We start from the raw sequence: 16,730 nt of genomic DNA on the forward strand, positions 1-16,730 counted from the left end.
TAGAAAATTTCACATAGGTATCTCTGTCTTTAGTAGGTTCAGAACTCGAACCTCGTGTATACAAATCACAATTTCACACTGAGAGGTCCCCTGGTTTCGCCTATAAGATTCTCATAAAACCACGCTTTTTAAAGTAAACTTTAATAGTATTAATTAGGGTTGAAAATTTTGTAACGTACCCTGTCTGTGTCTAGCGCAAACGGCAAATTTTTTTTGACTGTTTTAAAGTTGTATAGAGGACAGGCAAGCAGCGATCAAATAAGTATTATACGCAAGGCCCAATCGCTCGCTACAGCACTCGGCCTGTATCGGAGATTGGGTCTTGGGTTTGGTACTTAAGACGTCGAGCTGACATCATTCCTTGGAAGATCCTTAATGGTACTTTGCGACATCATATCTTATGTGTGATTTAATTAAGTTTTCAATTTGTATGTGAATTGCCTTGATAATTATACTCTTCTTTCGATGTACTTTGTATTGAATTTCAGAAGAATTAAGCTAATATCAAGTATGTGTTTTTTTGCTATAGTTTTCTTTTTTTAAATACAAATGTCAATTTATTTATATTTATATAGTTTTTGTATAAAGAGTGATATGTGATCTTTTTAACTTTATTCTTGTATTGTTATTCATTATTACGAAGCTGATAAAGAGTTATACATTTAATACATTTAGAGTTAATATAGTATACCGCAACTTTCACACAACGCCATCTAGTCTCAAACTAACCTATGCTTGTATTATGATGAGTTGACAACTGACAAACAAACCTTTTTTTTTTAAATACATACATATAATGGATTACACTTGGACACAGAATACATTTTCATTACAAAAACATTTGTCTTGAAGGTTGGGATCAACCCAACGTCGTCCAATGTATCCACCAGACCAGATCTAAGAACAACACACTGAGCAATACAGAAAATATTGATTTATTTTAGAAGGAAACTAACGGGTGTTTTAATTACAGTTACTGAGCACGGAGAGGATATCAATATTCGCGCTCGATCTCCAAGTATCATTCCTGCTCTTCGAAGCACTCCGTACCCATCTTAAGTTTCAAATGGAAGCTTTCTACAAGAAGATCATAGAAATCATATCAGCTGACACGACGAAGGCTATTTACGAGTTGAAAGAGATCCACCATCTTGCGCTCGAAAGCCTCGCACAGATGTTCAGGATACCAGGACTCTGTGCAGAAATATACCTCAACTATGACTGTGACGTGTACTGTATGGACATATTCGAAGAACTCACGAAACTACTGTCCAAAAACGTCGTCTCCTCAACAGCGTACAACATCCATTCCCTATCTTTAGAAGCCTTAATGACAATAATCGAAGCAATCGAAATGAGCTGCAACCAAAACAAAGAAGTGAAAGCCGAAATAGAAATACCGAATGGGGAAGACGAGAAAGAGAGGGACGCTCGAGGCGGGCACGTGTCGCTGGAGCTGGGCGGGCTGGACGACGTGTCCGTGGTGAGCGACCACGTGACCCACGACATCAGCCAGTACTTCGGCTGCGGGAGGACCGGCAGGCACAAGCCCTCCGCCGACCTGCCGTCCGAAGCCGAGCTCGACAACATCAAGAACATGAAAAAGGTAAGACTTCGTTTTTTTCAATATGATTAAGTTGGTACTGTACATGTTATAAGGTTTGGTTTCTTTGCGAATTGTCTTTTCTTTTAATATCAGTCTTTTGTATGTTTTTCCTCTGAAAAATTTTGCGGTGTGTCTTTTTTAGGTCAACATTTTTTATGTGTGTACACTTTTCAGGTATATTTATGTAAACTGATGTGTCTTTATATATTGTATAATCTGTTGTTGTATTTATGTAAGATGTGTAAAAACATGTATGTTGTTAATCGTTTATCTTCAGGTACTTTCTAACTGCAGCTGCAATATTGATCTAGCGGACAGTCTTGAGAGCATTTCACGCATCTGGAATACTCTCAAGAGTGTTCTCTAGATCACAGTCATCGGGCGACACGTCTTGAGGAACTTGCAACTAAATAGTCATACTTATTTTTAGCTGAACCATGTTATGTGTGTACATTTTTCACGTTCATGTATGTCATATATAAACTGATCTGGTTGTTTATATTGTATAGTCTGTTTTTGAGATTATGTATGTCAAAACATGTGTCTTGTAAATCATTTATTTTCAGGTATGTTTTTATTGGTACTCAATTTAAATATTATATTAATAAATATGTATATTTAGGTAATTTAGGTACTTTCTAACTGCAGCTGCAATATTGATCTAGCGGACAGTCTTGAGAGCATTTCACGCATCTGGAATACTCTCAAGAGTGTTCTCTAGATCACAGTCATCGGGCGACACGTCTTCAGGAACTTGTAACAAATATGGCTGATAAACTGATGTGGTTATATATATTGTATCTATAATTTGTTTTTGTATGTTGTTCATCATTTATATTCGGGTATATTTCTAATGGTACCTGGTCTTCTCAATTTTTCAATGTTATATTATCTGTGTAAATAATTAAATATGTATATTTAGGTACCTTCTAACTGCAGCTGCGATATTGATCTAGCGGACAGTCTTGAGAGCATTTCACGCATCTGGAATACTCTCAAGAGTGTTCTTTAGATCACATTCATCGGGCAACACGTCTTGAAGAACTTGTAACAAATATGGCTGATAAACTGATGTGGTTATATATATTGTATAATTCCTTTTTTTATGTTGTTCATCATTTACATTCGGGTATTTTTCTAATGGTTCGCAATTATTCAATGTTATATTAATAAATATATTTATTTAGGTTCTTCCTCACTGCACCTGCAATCCTGATCTAGCGGACAGTCTTGAGAGCATTTCACGCATCAGAAATACTCTCAAGAGTGTTCTTTAGATCACAGTCATCGGGCAACAACTCTTGAAGAACTTGTAACAAATATGGCTGATAAACTGATGTGCTTATTCATGTTGTATAATTTGTTCTTATTGGTACAAAATGTTCTAATGTTACTAAATACATATGTTCATTTAGGTTCTTCGTCACTGCAGCTGCAATACTGATCTAGCGGACAGTCTTGAGAGCATTTCACGCATCAGAAATACTCTCAAGAGTGTTCTTTAGATCACAATCATCGGGCAACAACTCTTGAGGAATTTGCAACTAAACTTATTTTTAGCTGAACCATTTTATGTGTGTACATTTTTCACGTTCATGTATGTCATGTATAAACTGATCTGGTTGTTTATAATGTATAGTCTGTTTTTGAGATTATGTATGTAAAAACATGTGTCTTGTTAATAATTTATTTTCAGGTATGTTTTTATTGCTACTCAATTTTTCAATGTTATATTAATAAATATATTTATTTAGGTACTTTCTAACTGCAGCTGCAATACTGATCTAGCGGACAGTCTTGAGAGCATTTCACGCATCTGGAATACTCTCAAGAGTGTTCTCTAGATCACAGTCATCGGGCGACACGTTGTAGCTGATAAACTGATGTTCCGTTTATTCATGTTGTGTAATTTGTGTTATTGTGGTTATTCTATGAGTGTTGATGGTTTTTGTGTATGTGTACTTCTGTGTTGTGCTACCTTCATATGCCACTGAATATTTATTACAGCAGTTTTCCTTTGAAAACTGGTTTGAGACCTTGTTTTACGAAAAACATTCTTTAGAAATTTCTTGAGAGCGCTAGTTGTTTTAAGTCTGGTCATTCTTCTTCGATATTTTTCGGTTTTGATGGTTGTTTTAGTTTTATGTTGTAACTTAAGCGTGTCTTATAAATTGTTTCAATGCTGTCATGTCTGTCCTCTTAGATTAAATGGCCGTCCCTCATCAACAGCTATATATAGAGTTGAAGACTGCTATCTTAAGTTCTCCAGGCGTCTTATTGAAGCTAACATTTCATCGTCGGCTGCATGCTAACTTCAATAATACGTCCGGGGCGCTGAAGATATTCCTCAAGGAGAAGATTGTTATACTTTGCTGAAGAAACTTCTTCCCCGTGAAGAACCGAAGACTGCTGTCTTTAGTTCTCCGGGCGTCTTATTGAAGCTAACATTTCATCGTCGGCTGCATGCTAACTTCAATAATACGTCCGGGGCGCTGAAGGTATTCCTCAAGAAGAAGGTTATTATACTTTGCTGAAGAAACTTCTTCCCCGTGAAGAACCGAAGACTGCTGTCTTTAGTTCTCCGGGCGTCTTATTGAAGCTAACATTTTCAGTGTGTCTTGGTTGCTAACTTCAATAATACGTCCGGAGCGCTGAAGGTTTTCTACTAGAAGAAATGAAGACCAGACCAATACGCGGTACATGTTTTAAAGCCAACCTACAGGATCAAAATCTAAAATATTTTTTACAAGTTACTTCCACACCAAGCCGGTTTCTTTAGTTCTTTGACCGTCTTATTGAAGATAACAGTGTCTTGTATATATGCTAACTTCAATAATACGGCTGGAGCGCTAAAGGTAGTCTTCTAGAAGAATAATACATTCATGCTGTCTTTATTAATATCTTGTTTTTTTTTTGTACGGCTTTCTTCGTTGGCTAATATGATAATTTTGATGTTTAATGTTTTCAAAAGAGTAGGTTCTCATGAGAAGCTGATCCCCCGCTTTGAAGAATTGAAGGCTTTAGTTCTCCAGGCGTCTTATTGAAGCTAACATTTTCAGTGTGTCTTGGTTGCTAACTTCAATAATACGTCCGGAGCGCTGAAGGTTTTCTACTAGAAGATTAACGATAGCAGAATGTTCCCGAAGAAGAAACTTTGGATACAGAATCAGAAGCATCCAGAAGACTACTGTCTTTAGTTCTCCGGGCGTCTTGTTGACGATAGCATTTTTCAGTGTGTCTTGGTTGCTAACTTCAATAATACGTCCGGGGCGCTAAGGTGTTCTTCTTGATAAAAACAGGGATGAAATAGTTAATTGTCTTTAATAATAAGTTAAAAGACTTATTTAAAGGACTGCGGCTTAAGTGGCAATTTTTGTCGTGATTGATGATTGTTTTTTATTGTGTATGTTTTCAGAAAAACGTAAATTCACAGACTATCAAGAATATGAACTACTGAAGACTGCTGTCTGCTGTCTTTAGTTCTCCAGGCGTCTTATTGAAGCTAACATTTTCAGTGTGTCTTGGTTGCTAACTTCAATAATACGTCCGGAGCGCTGAAGGTTTACTTCCAAAAGAACGACAGATGAAGCGAACAGTTTGACATCTTTAACAATAAAACCTCACGAATTACCTCCGTTTAAGCAGTATTTTTTTTCAAATATTTAAGTGTTTCTTTGCTTTACCATGTATGTATGTTTTCGGATAATTTTAGTTTTGATTTTCCTAGCTAGGTCCAAAAGATGATTTTCTCCATTGGTGGCTGACCTGTCTTTTGTGCTCTGGACGTCTTGTTGGAGATAACAGTTGCCGTATGTTTTGCTTGCTAACTTCAATAATACGTCCGAAGCGCTAAAGGTTTTCAACTAGAAGAATAAACAACAGATGAAGTTATTTTTCTATATCAGTGTTAATAATTTGCTTAAGAATTTGATGTAATGATTACAGGATAAGCAATTCGAAAATAACGTGCTGTTAGCTGGATACAGCACTGTGAAGAGTGTTATCTTTAATTCTCCGGGCGTCTTATTGAAGTTAACAATTTTGTGTGATTTTGATGCTAACTTCAATAATCTGTCGGGGGCGTTAAGCCTTTCTGCCTGAAGAATTACAACAGCTCAAGAAGTTTTACGGCTTATTCTCGATTAATAACACTTGTTGTTATTCTCTAGCTTCCCATTGAAATAGTATTCAAATACTACCTAGCACGAACAACGAAACAAAAAAAAAACAACTAGAATAATGACTTTTGATTGTAGTACAAGAGTACCTGGTATTTGAACGTTGTCGTTATTTAAAACACTTCTGTTTAACACTTAATTTTTCAGCCTCATTTTGTTCATCAGAAAAGAATAACCGTGTCGCCATGAAGATCTAATGACTTGAGTTCTCCGGGCGACTTATTGAAGCTAACATTTCATTATTGGCTGCATGCTAACTTCAATAATACGTCCGGGGCGCTGAAGGTATTCCTCAAGGAGAAGATCGTTATACTTTGCTCAAGAAACTTCTTCCCCGTGAAGAACCGAAGACTGCTGTCTTTAGTTCTCCAGGCGTCTTATTGAAGCTAACATTTCATCATAGGCTGCATGCTAACTTCAATAATACGTCCGGGGCGCTGAAGCTATTCCTCAAGGAGAAGATTGTTATACTTTGCTGAAGAAACTTCTTCCCTGTGAAGAACCGAAGACTGCTGTTTTAGTTCTCCAGGCGTCTTATTGAAGCTAACATTTTCAGTGTGTCTTGGTTGCTAACTTCAATAATACGTCCGGAGCGCTAAAGATTTTTCTGCTAGAAGAATCACAATAGATGCAGATAACTCAAATCAATGTTTACGTGATTTTCGTTTTTTGTATTTTAATGTGTAACTTTTCAATGGTTTCCTTCATCGAAGTTCTATATTTTTGCAAAAGCATAATATCAGGGTTCTTGGTAGGTGTTTATTTATTTGAGAATCACCTTATCAATCAATCAAAGCTTGCGCTTATCTAACGACTTATATGTGTTGTACTGATGTCGATCCTTGTTCTTGACATGCAGTGGGTGACGCAAGGCACGGAGATGTTCAACCAGAAGCCGGAGCGCGGCATCGAGTTCCTGCAGGAGCACGGGGTGCTGACCACGCCGCTAGACCCGCACGAAGTTGCCATCTTCCTCAGGGAAAACCCGGATCTGGACAAGAAAATGATTGGTGAGTTTCTTTGCCTAAATTGTTTAGATTCCTAGCTTTAAGTTCAATGGTTTTTGTAAACTTTCGTAAAAAAACTAAATTTGAATATACTTTATTGTACACCATGGAATTGCAGCAGTGATTCTTAATACATATAATGTGATGGCAAACAATGGCGGTCTTATTTAAACTATTTCTTTCATTGACCTTTTAATATTTGTAGTAAGTTCCAACCGGGTAGGTTTCATTCATAGATTTAACAATATTAAAAAGGTATATAATATGTTAAGGGTATATATATATCTATTATGACAACAATTTCTTCTACATAAATATTAAATAGTATAGTTTTGAATTAAATTTTTGGTTTGACTAGAAAGTTTCTCGTTAATTCGATGTGAACTTATTTCTCACCATCTTGTTTCACCAGGTGAATATATCTGCAAGCGCTCGTCTCGCGGTGAGGACGAGGACGGTGGACCCTCAGTCCTGGGCGCCTTCGCAGACAGCTTCGACTACGCCGGCTTGAGGATAGACCAGGCTCTGCGACTGTACTTGGAGACATTCAGACTTCCCGGAGAAGCACCACTCATCTTCCTCGTTATGGAGCGATTCGCTGAACGGTGGCATGTGAGTAATAGTTTGATGGTTTTCCGCCGAATTACATATCTCTTTTTTGCTTTTTCTAATCTCTTATCAGTTGACAAATACTATGCGTATGCTCCTACGATTTTCTTTAACTATGGGTTATGTAGACATTTAGCTCATAATAAAAAAGAAATAAATAAGAGATTGATTCTTTACTTAGATTTCTCGCCCACACATGGAAATAGTTTCTTATTGAAAGTACAGTATTTTCATATAACTTTCGTTGTGTCTCCCACAGAGCACGAATGGAGAGCCATTCGCGAACACTGACGCGGCCTTCCGGCTGGCCTACTCCGTGATCATGCTGAACATGGACCAGCACAACCACAACGCCAAGAAACTCAACGTACCCATGACGGTTGAGGACTTTGTCAAGAACCTCAGGGGGCTGAATGGCTCTGAGGACTTCGATCAAAGTATGCTTGAAGCTATATTCCATTCTATCAAGTGAGTTGGGTTTTTTTTATTGTTTGTGCTGCGTATCTATCGGGTTTCAAAGATTGGTTAAGTTTTGTGAAGTAATATAAAATTATATCAGATATAGTTTTGCAATTATACTGGAAAAAGATAACTTATTTAGTTAGTGATAAGCCGAAATATTGAATTTTGCAGTTTTAGTTTTGTCTTTATTGAAATTATTAATTCATCGTAACTATATGTCATTTGTGAAACTAGTGGCTACTAATAGGTTAATTTTGACCATTTCACTGACCCCTGAGTTATATATGATTTTTTTCTTGTTTGACTATAATACCTATTGGTACAGCGAAGTTGTTAGCATAATAAATACTGTTTAAACAATAATTCGATGATTGACCTTTTCACTTTCTCCTAGGAACGAAGAAATGGTGATGCCAGCAGAACGTACCGGCCTCGTACGTGAAGCCTACCTGTGGCGCGTGCTGCAGCGGCGTGGCGCAGGTAACGGCGCCCGCTACCGCGCGGTGCCCGCCCACCACCAGCACCACGCCAGGCTGTTCACCGTCGCCTGCCCGCCCACCGTAAGTACCCTATACCAACACCGTATATCCCACCAATATAACTTACTTATGTTCGTTTTCACCATTACCTAAACAGTCACGTTAGTAAGTGTTCGGGAACCTTCAAACGGTCCCTCTATCTAAATTCTGTTTCACCATGCTATATATGCAACGTGGGGGCGTCTGGGATCAAGTCTAGAACCTCTGGACTACGGGATCGGGATTACACATGAGCATTCGTCGATGGATAAATCTCAAGAGTTGAAGACATCGAGATCAAGATAAGACAATCCCTATCCCGGAGGCGACTTTGATTTAATCCTTCAGTTTATAGCAACGATTAAATCAAAATCGTCTGCGGTGTGGTGGACTATACAACATAGACACACAAGAAACAGACATAGAGCGGCAAGGATATGAAGACCACATAACTGGACTTTGTTTAATTTCTATAATAAATGATTGATGAACTTTGTGCTAGTCTGAACGTGGCTTTCGGGCCTGTAAACGTGTTTGACGTATCCCAATATTTCAGTTAACGGTATTGCACTTGTTCGATTGTATTTTATTATTGTTTTTAGCCCCCGACGCAAAAATGACGGGGTGTTATAACGAATTGACTTTTTTTGAGGAAATGTCACTTTATTTCGTTTTAGCGTGATTTTGTGGCGTAAATATTCTGATAATCCTTACTTATCTGAATCTTTGCGTAAGTGTGAATGGGTCTTGCTGAAGGATCTATGTCACACCATAATTCATACCTTTTGTCATCCAACTGCTGGGCATATGTCTTCCCTTTTTCGTCCTGTGCCTGCCACATTCAGGCTCGACCCGAGACCTTAACTATATTACGTCTTGCTATATTTCCTTATGGAAAAACCTGCGCTGTCTTGTGTTATTCTTCTTTTTAGCATGTTCTGGGTCCACTGTGATTACTTATAATTGAGTATTCTAAAATATGTCTAATGTTTTTATTGATATTGATGTGTATAAGTTTCAGTATTACCGTGATAAGGGCGGTCAAGATTGTTTTTTTTGTGTGGAAATAATTATATCTCTTAAATATATTAACTGTATCTCCTTTTCCTTTCGTATTAAGCAGTGCTTTGTTAATTTCTTATTCATTGAACCAGCAAAACTTATACATTGTAGATCTAGACTAAATCTGATGATTCCCCAGGTGACGGCACTATCAGCTGCCTTCGAGCGCGCATCACCACCTACCGTCGAGGAGTTGGAAACCAACAAGTCCCGGGAGACGGGAGCCTTGATGGCGCTGAACGGACTCGAACGCTGTGCCTCCCTGATCGCAAGACTGCCTCCCGACTGCATAACCCTCGATACACTACTGCTGACTCTGTGCAAGTTTACTGGGTTGCTAGCGCCGCAATATGCCAATTATATCGCTATAGGTAAGAATTATTTACACACTTAATATACTGTTAAAGTTGTTTCGAAATCGATGACTTTGAAACTTATTAGAACATAAAAGTTCCTCTCTCCTAAATTATTGCGTGCCCAACAGGGTCCATATTGATCTGTAACTGTTATTTTTTTGTACCATCTCTGTAACACATGGAATGCAATAAATGATTGAGTATTGAAAAGATAATTATCGCATTAAGATTTGCGCGTCGCCGGAGGTTTCACATACTCAAGTGCCAGTCTGATTTGATGCTTGTGAGATGCTTGTTATTGGTTTTGCTCACAGTATCTTTTAAGTGACTGTTCTATAACCTTTTCAATCTTTTTTTTAGGAGTAGCACTGGGTCAGTCCAGCAAGGCACAGTTGGCTCTACGCCGCGCATGCGCAGTGGCGGCGCGACACGCGGACTGCGTGCGCGACTCGTGGCGCCATCTGCTGGAGATTGTAAAAACTCTGTATATTGGACGGCTTTTACCTAAGGTAAATAAGGTGCTTATTACTATCTAATACCATTGTTTCAAAAGATACAAATATTGAATAACGTTTTGTGCATGAGGGCTCTTTAACAACAGAACAATTTATGAATGTTTAATTAACAAAATGGAACATTGATATAAAGGATTTTCGCTGCAAACTTTAATTGTTTCAGATTTTTAGTTTCAATATTATACATTTTCTATCTATTATGCCCATTAACTACCTATTTTTTCTAAAGCTAGAGTATACATAAAAAGTCTGTTCGCAGTGTCTAATAGAAGCCGAGGACTACTTAGCCCCGAACGGCACTGTGTCTCTCATACGGGAAGCCGCGCGTGGCTCGGAGGCCGGCCTGCTCTCCAGCATCTACTCCTACATAGCGCTCGGTGAAACAGGTACACTATGTTATACATTATTATGTATTATGGGTATATACTAATCTCTTCTGTGGGGTTTTGGAGATCGAATTACTAAGTATTGCCTCTGGCATTGCCTCCGTAAATAGAACATTATTTATTCTCCTCTGGATATCCACTAATACTAATCCCCATCATCATCAGTCCTCACTTCGTCCAATTTACTCGACATCGAGATTTATCTTCGGCTGCTCGTATCCAGCTCTTGCCAGTTGGTTGCGCAGACCTCATAATAAGTGCCAAATTTCGCGATTTTTCTATTATCTAAAGAAGAGCAATTCCTTACAATAGAAAAAGATCTAGTGCCAAATTGTTCACTATTGAACTCCTCCTAACTATTGCCTAAATTGCATGTTGCTTCGCGTAAATTTTGTCTGATTATTGGTAAGTTCTATGGCAAAGACGGCTGCACTTTTCTATAGACGAAGTATTTATGTACATTTTTCGGTACTGCCTGTCTAGTTTCAGACAAAAAAAGAGCGCTATTACAAATGCAATAACAAAGCATTCGAATCAAATTCGTTACAATTGGTATGGATTTTACAAATTATCCGTGCTGATTGTGACGTTGACGATATGAATACTTTGTCCACACAGCTCGTGTTAGGTCTAGACTAGCGGGAACCTAAACATGAGCTAGCGTGAAGGTGACCATCGTGGGGTGGGATTTGAAACTAGTCAGGCGATCCTGGAAAAATGGACGAGAATTATATAAGGCATATACATCTTATGAGGTCACATTGTACGTAATGAGGTTACTAACAAACCGTGTTTCAATGCCATCTTGCTATAGCTGTTAATGTTTTCTTCTGCTATCGAAAGTGGAAAGGAGAACTTCTGAAAGTGCTTTTCAAGTTAAAATCTGCAAGTAATTTTTTCAAAGTTTGGTAATTTTCAGTACACAATAAAATATTCAAGCTAAGTTCAAACTAATTTTGTTAATCAAATTTAAACCGACTTAAAAACAAAAAGTCGACTATTACATAATTTCCATCTATTAACATCCTTTTTTCTCTATATTCAAAAGCAGGTTGTTTCTCCGTCTTCATCAACATTCAAGCCACAATCTCGGGAAGGGTATGAAGTACACCGCGCGCGAAGAATGATACTCGCCTCTCGCGCTTTGTACTTCTCTCTATCCCGAGAAATTTCTACACGAGCGGCAGATCAGAAGAACATACGTCTCTGTCCAATGATTCACAAAAACATACTCTATTGCATTGTCATAAAGCTGGTTTTCTCTCGCGCCTATTTATAGATATTGGCCGACTAGTTTCGGACCCAACCGAAATCTTTAATCATAAGCTGACTTGGCGGGGATAGTCGGCCAATCTCAATAAATAAGCGTGAGGAAAATGTTACATCATTTAACAATCATCGTTACGATACTTCAAAAATATGATTTTATCTATTTTTCTTCGTTACGCATTCCAGCAAAGAGTCCCCTTCAACGTTTTTATTATGTTCGCCGCAATCTGTGTGATCCTATAAAGTATCAGGCTTAGTACGTTGCCGAGTTATTATATAGCTTATACAGCTTGCCGGCGACATGAATATACTGACCGACTAAATATCGATTATAAAATCGATAAAGAAAAAATCGTTCGGAGCTTGGGCTGATTTTTGGAAATATTATTTGTTGATTTTTTTTGTATAAGCAGCGTGTATATTATAATTGTTTTTCTTTTTTTCCTCCTTGTTTCAATTGTTTCCGGTCTCAAAATATGTTCGTTATTATTTCTTCTGTTTTAGTTTTAAATTTTCTGTATTTTAAAACGACCGTCCAAAAATGGAGAGTAACGTTTCTCTTTGATACAGTCAGATACGCAGGCCGACTTACACAACCCAATTTACAAGGCGCAATGTAAATTTATACTAGACAACGATTGCTTCATGTTTCTGAAAAATGTATGTTTTCTTTTTCAGCAACATGAAGACAATTGTGTTTATATAAAATGAACCGCCAATTCGTGAAATAGACGCTTTGTTAAATCGGATTGGGTTTAGTATCTCATTTTGCTGACTGCACGTTACCTCTAAAACTTGTCTTAAGTGATAAAACCAGCTTTTTGACATATAAAATACTATTATCGTGTTTCTAATATTCGTGTTATTTTCTCTGTACAGTAGTGTTATAATAATCGATTCTTTATAGGCATGCGAGCCCCGACGCCTCATGAGAAGACGCTGATCGATGCCGCGACGGAGTGCGTCGCGAAGTGCAACCTGCCCGGTCTGCTTATTACTGAAACTAAATTCTTGCAGCTAGATAGTTTACAGGTATGTTAAGCTTAAAAATAAGAATAATATCTAGATCATTTAGCCCTTTGGTATAGGTTATACTTCGTCTGCTAAGAATGCTTTTGGTAATAATTTCGAATGTAATTGTAAAAATATTGTTTTATTATTCCTTTTTGAAATTTTGTACTAGATCCTGTGAGGTATAGACTGACTTTTATGAATATTCTAGTTGTGTTCAAAAATAATTTATTACGTTGTTTGCAGGAGTTGGTCCGTGCCATGGTAGTAGTTGGTACACCACCTGACACCGACAGTCTTCAGCTCAACCCTCAACTGGAAGACATCACCATATTCTTTTTAGAGCTACTGGGACAGACTCTAATACAGAACAGGTAGGAACTCAAACTTTATAAATAGTGGATTTATTTAGTCTAGTACGAAACTATTAGGAAAACCTATTTCAATAAGGATCTGAACTGCGGTTGGCAAAAGGTTGCAGTAATAATAATACCCTAATAGTAGGGTTGGTTCACAAATTTAAAATGGAGCGAGCTTTGCTCGGAGTTTCTTTGGCTTTTGAAAATCAGGGACGAGATTATCCGGAGAAGAATTGGAGTGACCGATTTAGCGGCATAGCCTAGAGTTTGAGCAGAAGAATATTAGAGTGGACACGATGAATTGGCAAACGCAGTATATTACTCCCCACAGCCCGAAGGAGCGGTAACGTAGAAGGTGGTTTGACTAGATTCGGAAGCATCTTGCGCATCTTGAGGCTTATGTTTGTCCCTCGATACGCAGAATTGATTGTTTGTTGCCACTCCAGAGACCGGCTGCTGAGCGTGTGGGAGGACGCCAGTGCGCAGCTGCAGCGCGCGGTGTGGTGGGCGGGCCCCCGCGGGCCGGGCCCGCTGCGGCGCGCGCTGACGGCGCTGCTGCGCACGGCGGCGCGCCTCATGCGCTGCGACGCCGCCGCGCCGCACGTGCTGCACCATCTCACGCTGCTGTTCCAGCTGCCCTACAAGCTGTTCTACCAGCAGGCGGACGTCGTGAGTACTTACTACTACGCTTTACCTGATCTTGGCCAGGCTCCGGCTTGAAGCGTCTGAAGGCCCTCCTCGACTGCATCACTCCGGAGATATCAAGAAACTCTCTTAACACCGCAATCTTCTCCCATCCCGTCGACGTTACCGAGCAAACGAAGTCTGTGTCTCCACTGATGTCCACATAGCCCAGGGGTTGAGGGCACCACGCCAAAACCACGGAGCGCGATGTGTCCTACGTTCGATCCCCGCGTAGGACAAGCATTTATGTGATCCACGAATGCTTATCCTAAGTCTTGATATCTTTGTGATGGTGACCTGTGAGGTTGAAAAATTCCGCAAAACAAAGATTAAATTCATATTTGGTTGATCCAGATCTCGTGCGGCATGTACGAGATAGTGAAGACGTCCGCTCAGAACGTGCACAGTGCGCAGGAGTGGGACATCGTGTTCGCGCTGCTGTGTGCCGCCGGCGCGGGCGCCTGGCCCAACGACGCGCAGCCCACTAGTCAGTATACATACTATATGAAAATTATTATTTATTTGCCATGAGTGTTAGCAGGTTTGATAATAATTATTAGCTACCTTACCCCCAAATAAGATACACAAATTATTCAAATAAGGCTTCTAAGTAGCAATAATAATTACTATGGACCGCATCTAATTTCGCCCACCCTTTTCCACTTCCAATACAATATACAATACTATAATATATTCAATAATAATATAATTGTGTAGGTGTGGTGCCAAAGAAACATTATATTTGAAGTCGCTATAAATCAGAATGTAGTTAGACCGTCAACTATTAAGACTAAGGTCAGCAGACCGACCAGCCACCACATTTGAACTTGCCTAGCAGTTCCATGGTTTTGAAGCTTTGCCTAAACGACTGTTTTGTTCAGGTCCAGCCGCCTCGAGCAGATCTGAAGGTTCAGAAGACGAGAGCGACAGGAGACCGACCAGCGTCTCCTCCGAGAGTGAACTATCACACTCGCCGCAGACACAGGGATGGATACTGGTAAGACTTGCAGACCAGGTTCTAATCAAGAACTAGTAGATTAAGCAAATATTGAAAGTCTTATTATACGTGTTACATCTATTTTTTTCCCACGTTTTTATACACTTTTGTTTTTTGTCGTTCCACTTGGATTTTTGTAACTCAATTTTGAGGCACTTTCCGATAAGCTTGCAGGCTGAAATTTCAAGGCAGCTTCAATGCTGATAACAATGCAATTTACAACTATAAAAACGGCTGGGCTGATTTTAAGAATTGGGACGGAGTGACAATTTAAAACTATTTTTTTTTTAAATTACTTTTTGTGTTTTAAAGCGCGCTCTAGACTCGCGGCGCGAAACACCGCAAAAGCCGCGAAACGCGTTTGCAGATGGATTCGTGCGTACGCTTCGCGCCGTTCCCCGTTCGTTGCGGGGAACGGCGCGAATCGTGGCGTGAATTCACAGCAAGAATCGCGCGCGAGTGTAGAGCGCGCTTCAAATCCAGGATGTGGGTTCTATTTCCAATGCTTCTTCTTATTGTTTTTGTTTTTTTCGTTTTACTCGAATAGAGACCGTAACTTCCCATTCCGCACTTGTCCACCAGGTGAAAAATGAGTCAGGTCCGCAGGCCGGCTTCCCGGCCCCCGCGGCGCCGCTGCGGCTGCACCGCGCGGGCGCGCTGGCGCGCTGCTGCGAGGCGCTGGCGCTGGTGGTGCGCGACGTGGCGCACGTCACGCCCTACAACTGCCGCGCCGCCGTGCGCGCCGTCAGGCTGTTCGCCAGGGCCACGCTGCATGATGGTGGGTATAGCCTGCTAGCAGGTTCGCCCAGACTATACTGAGGAAGTATACGTGTATCACACACATGCCTGTCCTACGCGGGGCTCGAACACGCAACACATCGCGCACAGTGGATTTAGCGTGATGACCTCAATTACCCGGCTGTCCGTGTAGTTTTGAATGGATGCAAATTCTATCTATTGTCAAGGTTGCACTGATGACAAAGCATAATAATAAAATATCGAATCCAACTAAAAAGTGAATGCAAAAGAGAGTTATGGGCTAATGTTGATCCAAAATAAAATATATCGTGGCACACCATTATGATTCAACTATCTGTTCTGTGTCTGTTATCTGTGTGACCTCTGAAATATATCAAAGAGACAATGTATTTGTTAAGTCCAACATTATACTGAATAGCAATAATAATAATTTATGTTACAGGCAAGAAATCTAGCAAATCTCGTTCCGGACGCAAGTCTCGGCCTAGCTCTGGCAGGAAGAACTACGATGACTCCAGCGACGAGGAGGTGGATACTCTAGATCAGTATCATATGGTCAGCATACAGGTAAATACTCACTTGCATTTTGCACGAATATTGATAAATTAATTGAATGATTTCATTGCATTTTGACGTAAAATATCCTATTATATCCTGGGACAACTCACACACGGTTATCGGATCCCAAGCTAAGCAGAGCTTGTGTTATGGTAACCAGACAACTGATAAACTTACTTATATATTTCTAAATACATACATATTATAGATAAATTACACCCAGACACCAGAACAAATGATCATGCTCATCACACAACATTTGTCCTGGGCGGGAATCGAACCCACGACCTCCGGTATAGCAGTCAGGGTCACTAACCACTAGACCAACTGGCCCGTCAACGTTTTCTTGGTTGTTGGTTTAATGGGTAATGGTGAATTCAATTTTTAATTAATG

The 16,730-nt window shown here is 39.6% G+C and overlaps 1 protein-coding gene across 1 annotated transcript in view; it reads left to right on the plus strand.

Moving 5' to 3' along the window:
• The window catches only part of LOC113503891 (Golgi-specific brefeldin A-resistance guanine nucleotide exchange factor 1), a 45,125-nt gene that overhangs the window by 23,332 nt on the left and 5,063 nt on the right, over positions 1 to 16,730 (plus strand). The window contains exons 9-23 of the mRNA XM_026886026.1: positions 974 to 1,606; positions 6,644 to 6,794; positions 7,204 to 7,403; positions 7,660 to 7,868; positions 8,257 to 8,422; positions 9,582 to 9,813; positions 10,159 to 10,307; positions 10,573 to 10,699; positions 12,876 to 13,000; positions 13,226 to 13,353; positions 13,785 to 14,007; positions 14,377 to 14,509; positions 14,904 to 15,019; positions 15,602 to 15,797; positions 16,221 to 16,345. Coding sequence (XP_026741827.1) covers positions 974 to 1,606; positions 6,644 to 6,794; positions 7,204 to 7,403; positions 7,660 to 7,868; positions 8,257 to 8,422; positions 9,582 to 9,813; positions 10,159 to 10,307; positions 10,573 to 10,699; positions 12,876 to 13,000; positions 13,226 to 13,353; positions 13,785 to 14,007; positions 14,377 to 14,509; positions 14,904 to 15,019; positions 15,602 to 15,797; positions 16,221 to 16,345 — 2,913 coding nt within the window. The remainder of the gene's footprint in view (positions 1 to 973; positions 1,607 to 6,643; positions 6,795 to 7,203; positions 7,404 to 7,659; positions 7,869 to 8,256; positions 8,423 to 9,581; positions 9,814 to 10,158; positions 10,308 to 10,572; positions 10,700 to 12,875; positions 13,001 to 13,225; positions 13,354 to 13,784; positions 14,008 to 14,376; positions 14,510 to 14,903; positions 15,020 to 15,601; positions 15,798 to 16,220; positions 16,346 to 16,730) is intronic.

The sequence above is a fragment of the Trichoplusia ni genome, chromosome 20 (assembly GCF_003590095.1).
Source record: "Trichoplusia ni isolate ovarian cell line Hi5 chromosome 20, tn1, whole genome shotgun sequence".
Lineage (NCBI taxonomy): Eukaryota > Metazoa > Arthropoda > Insecta > Lepidoptera > Noctuidae > Trichoplusia > Trichoplusia ni.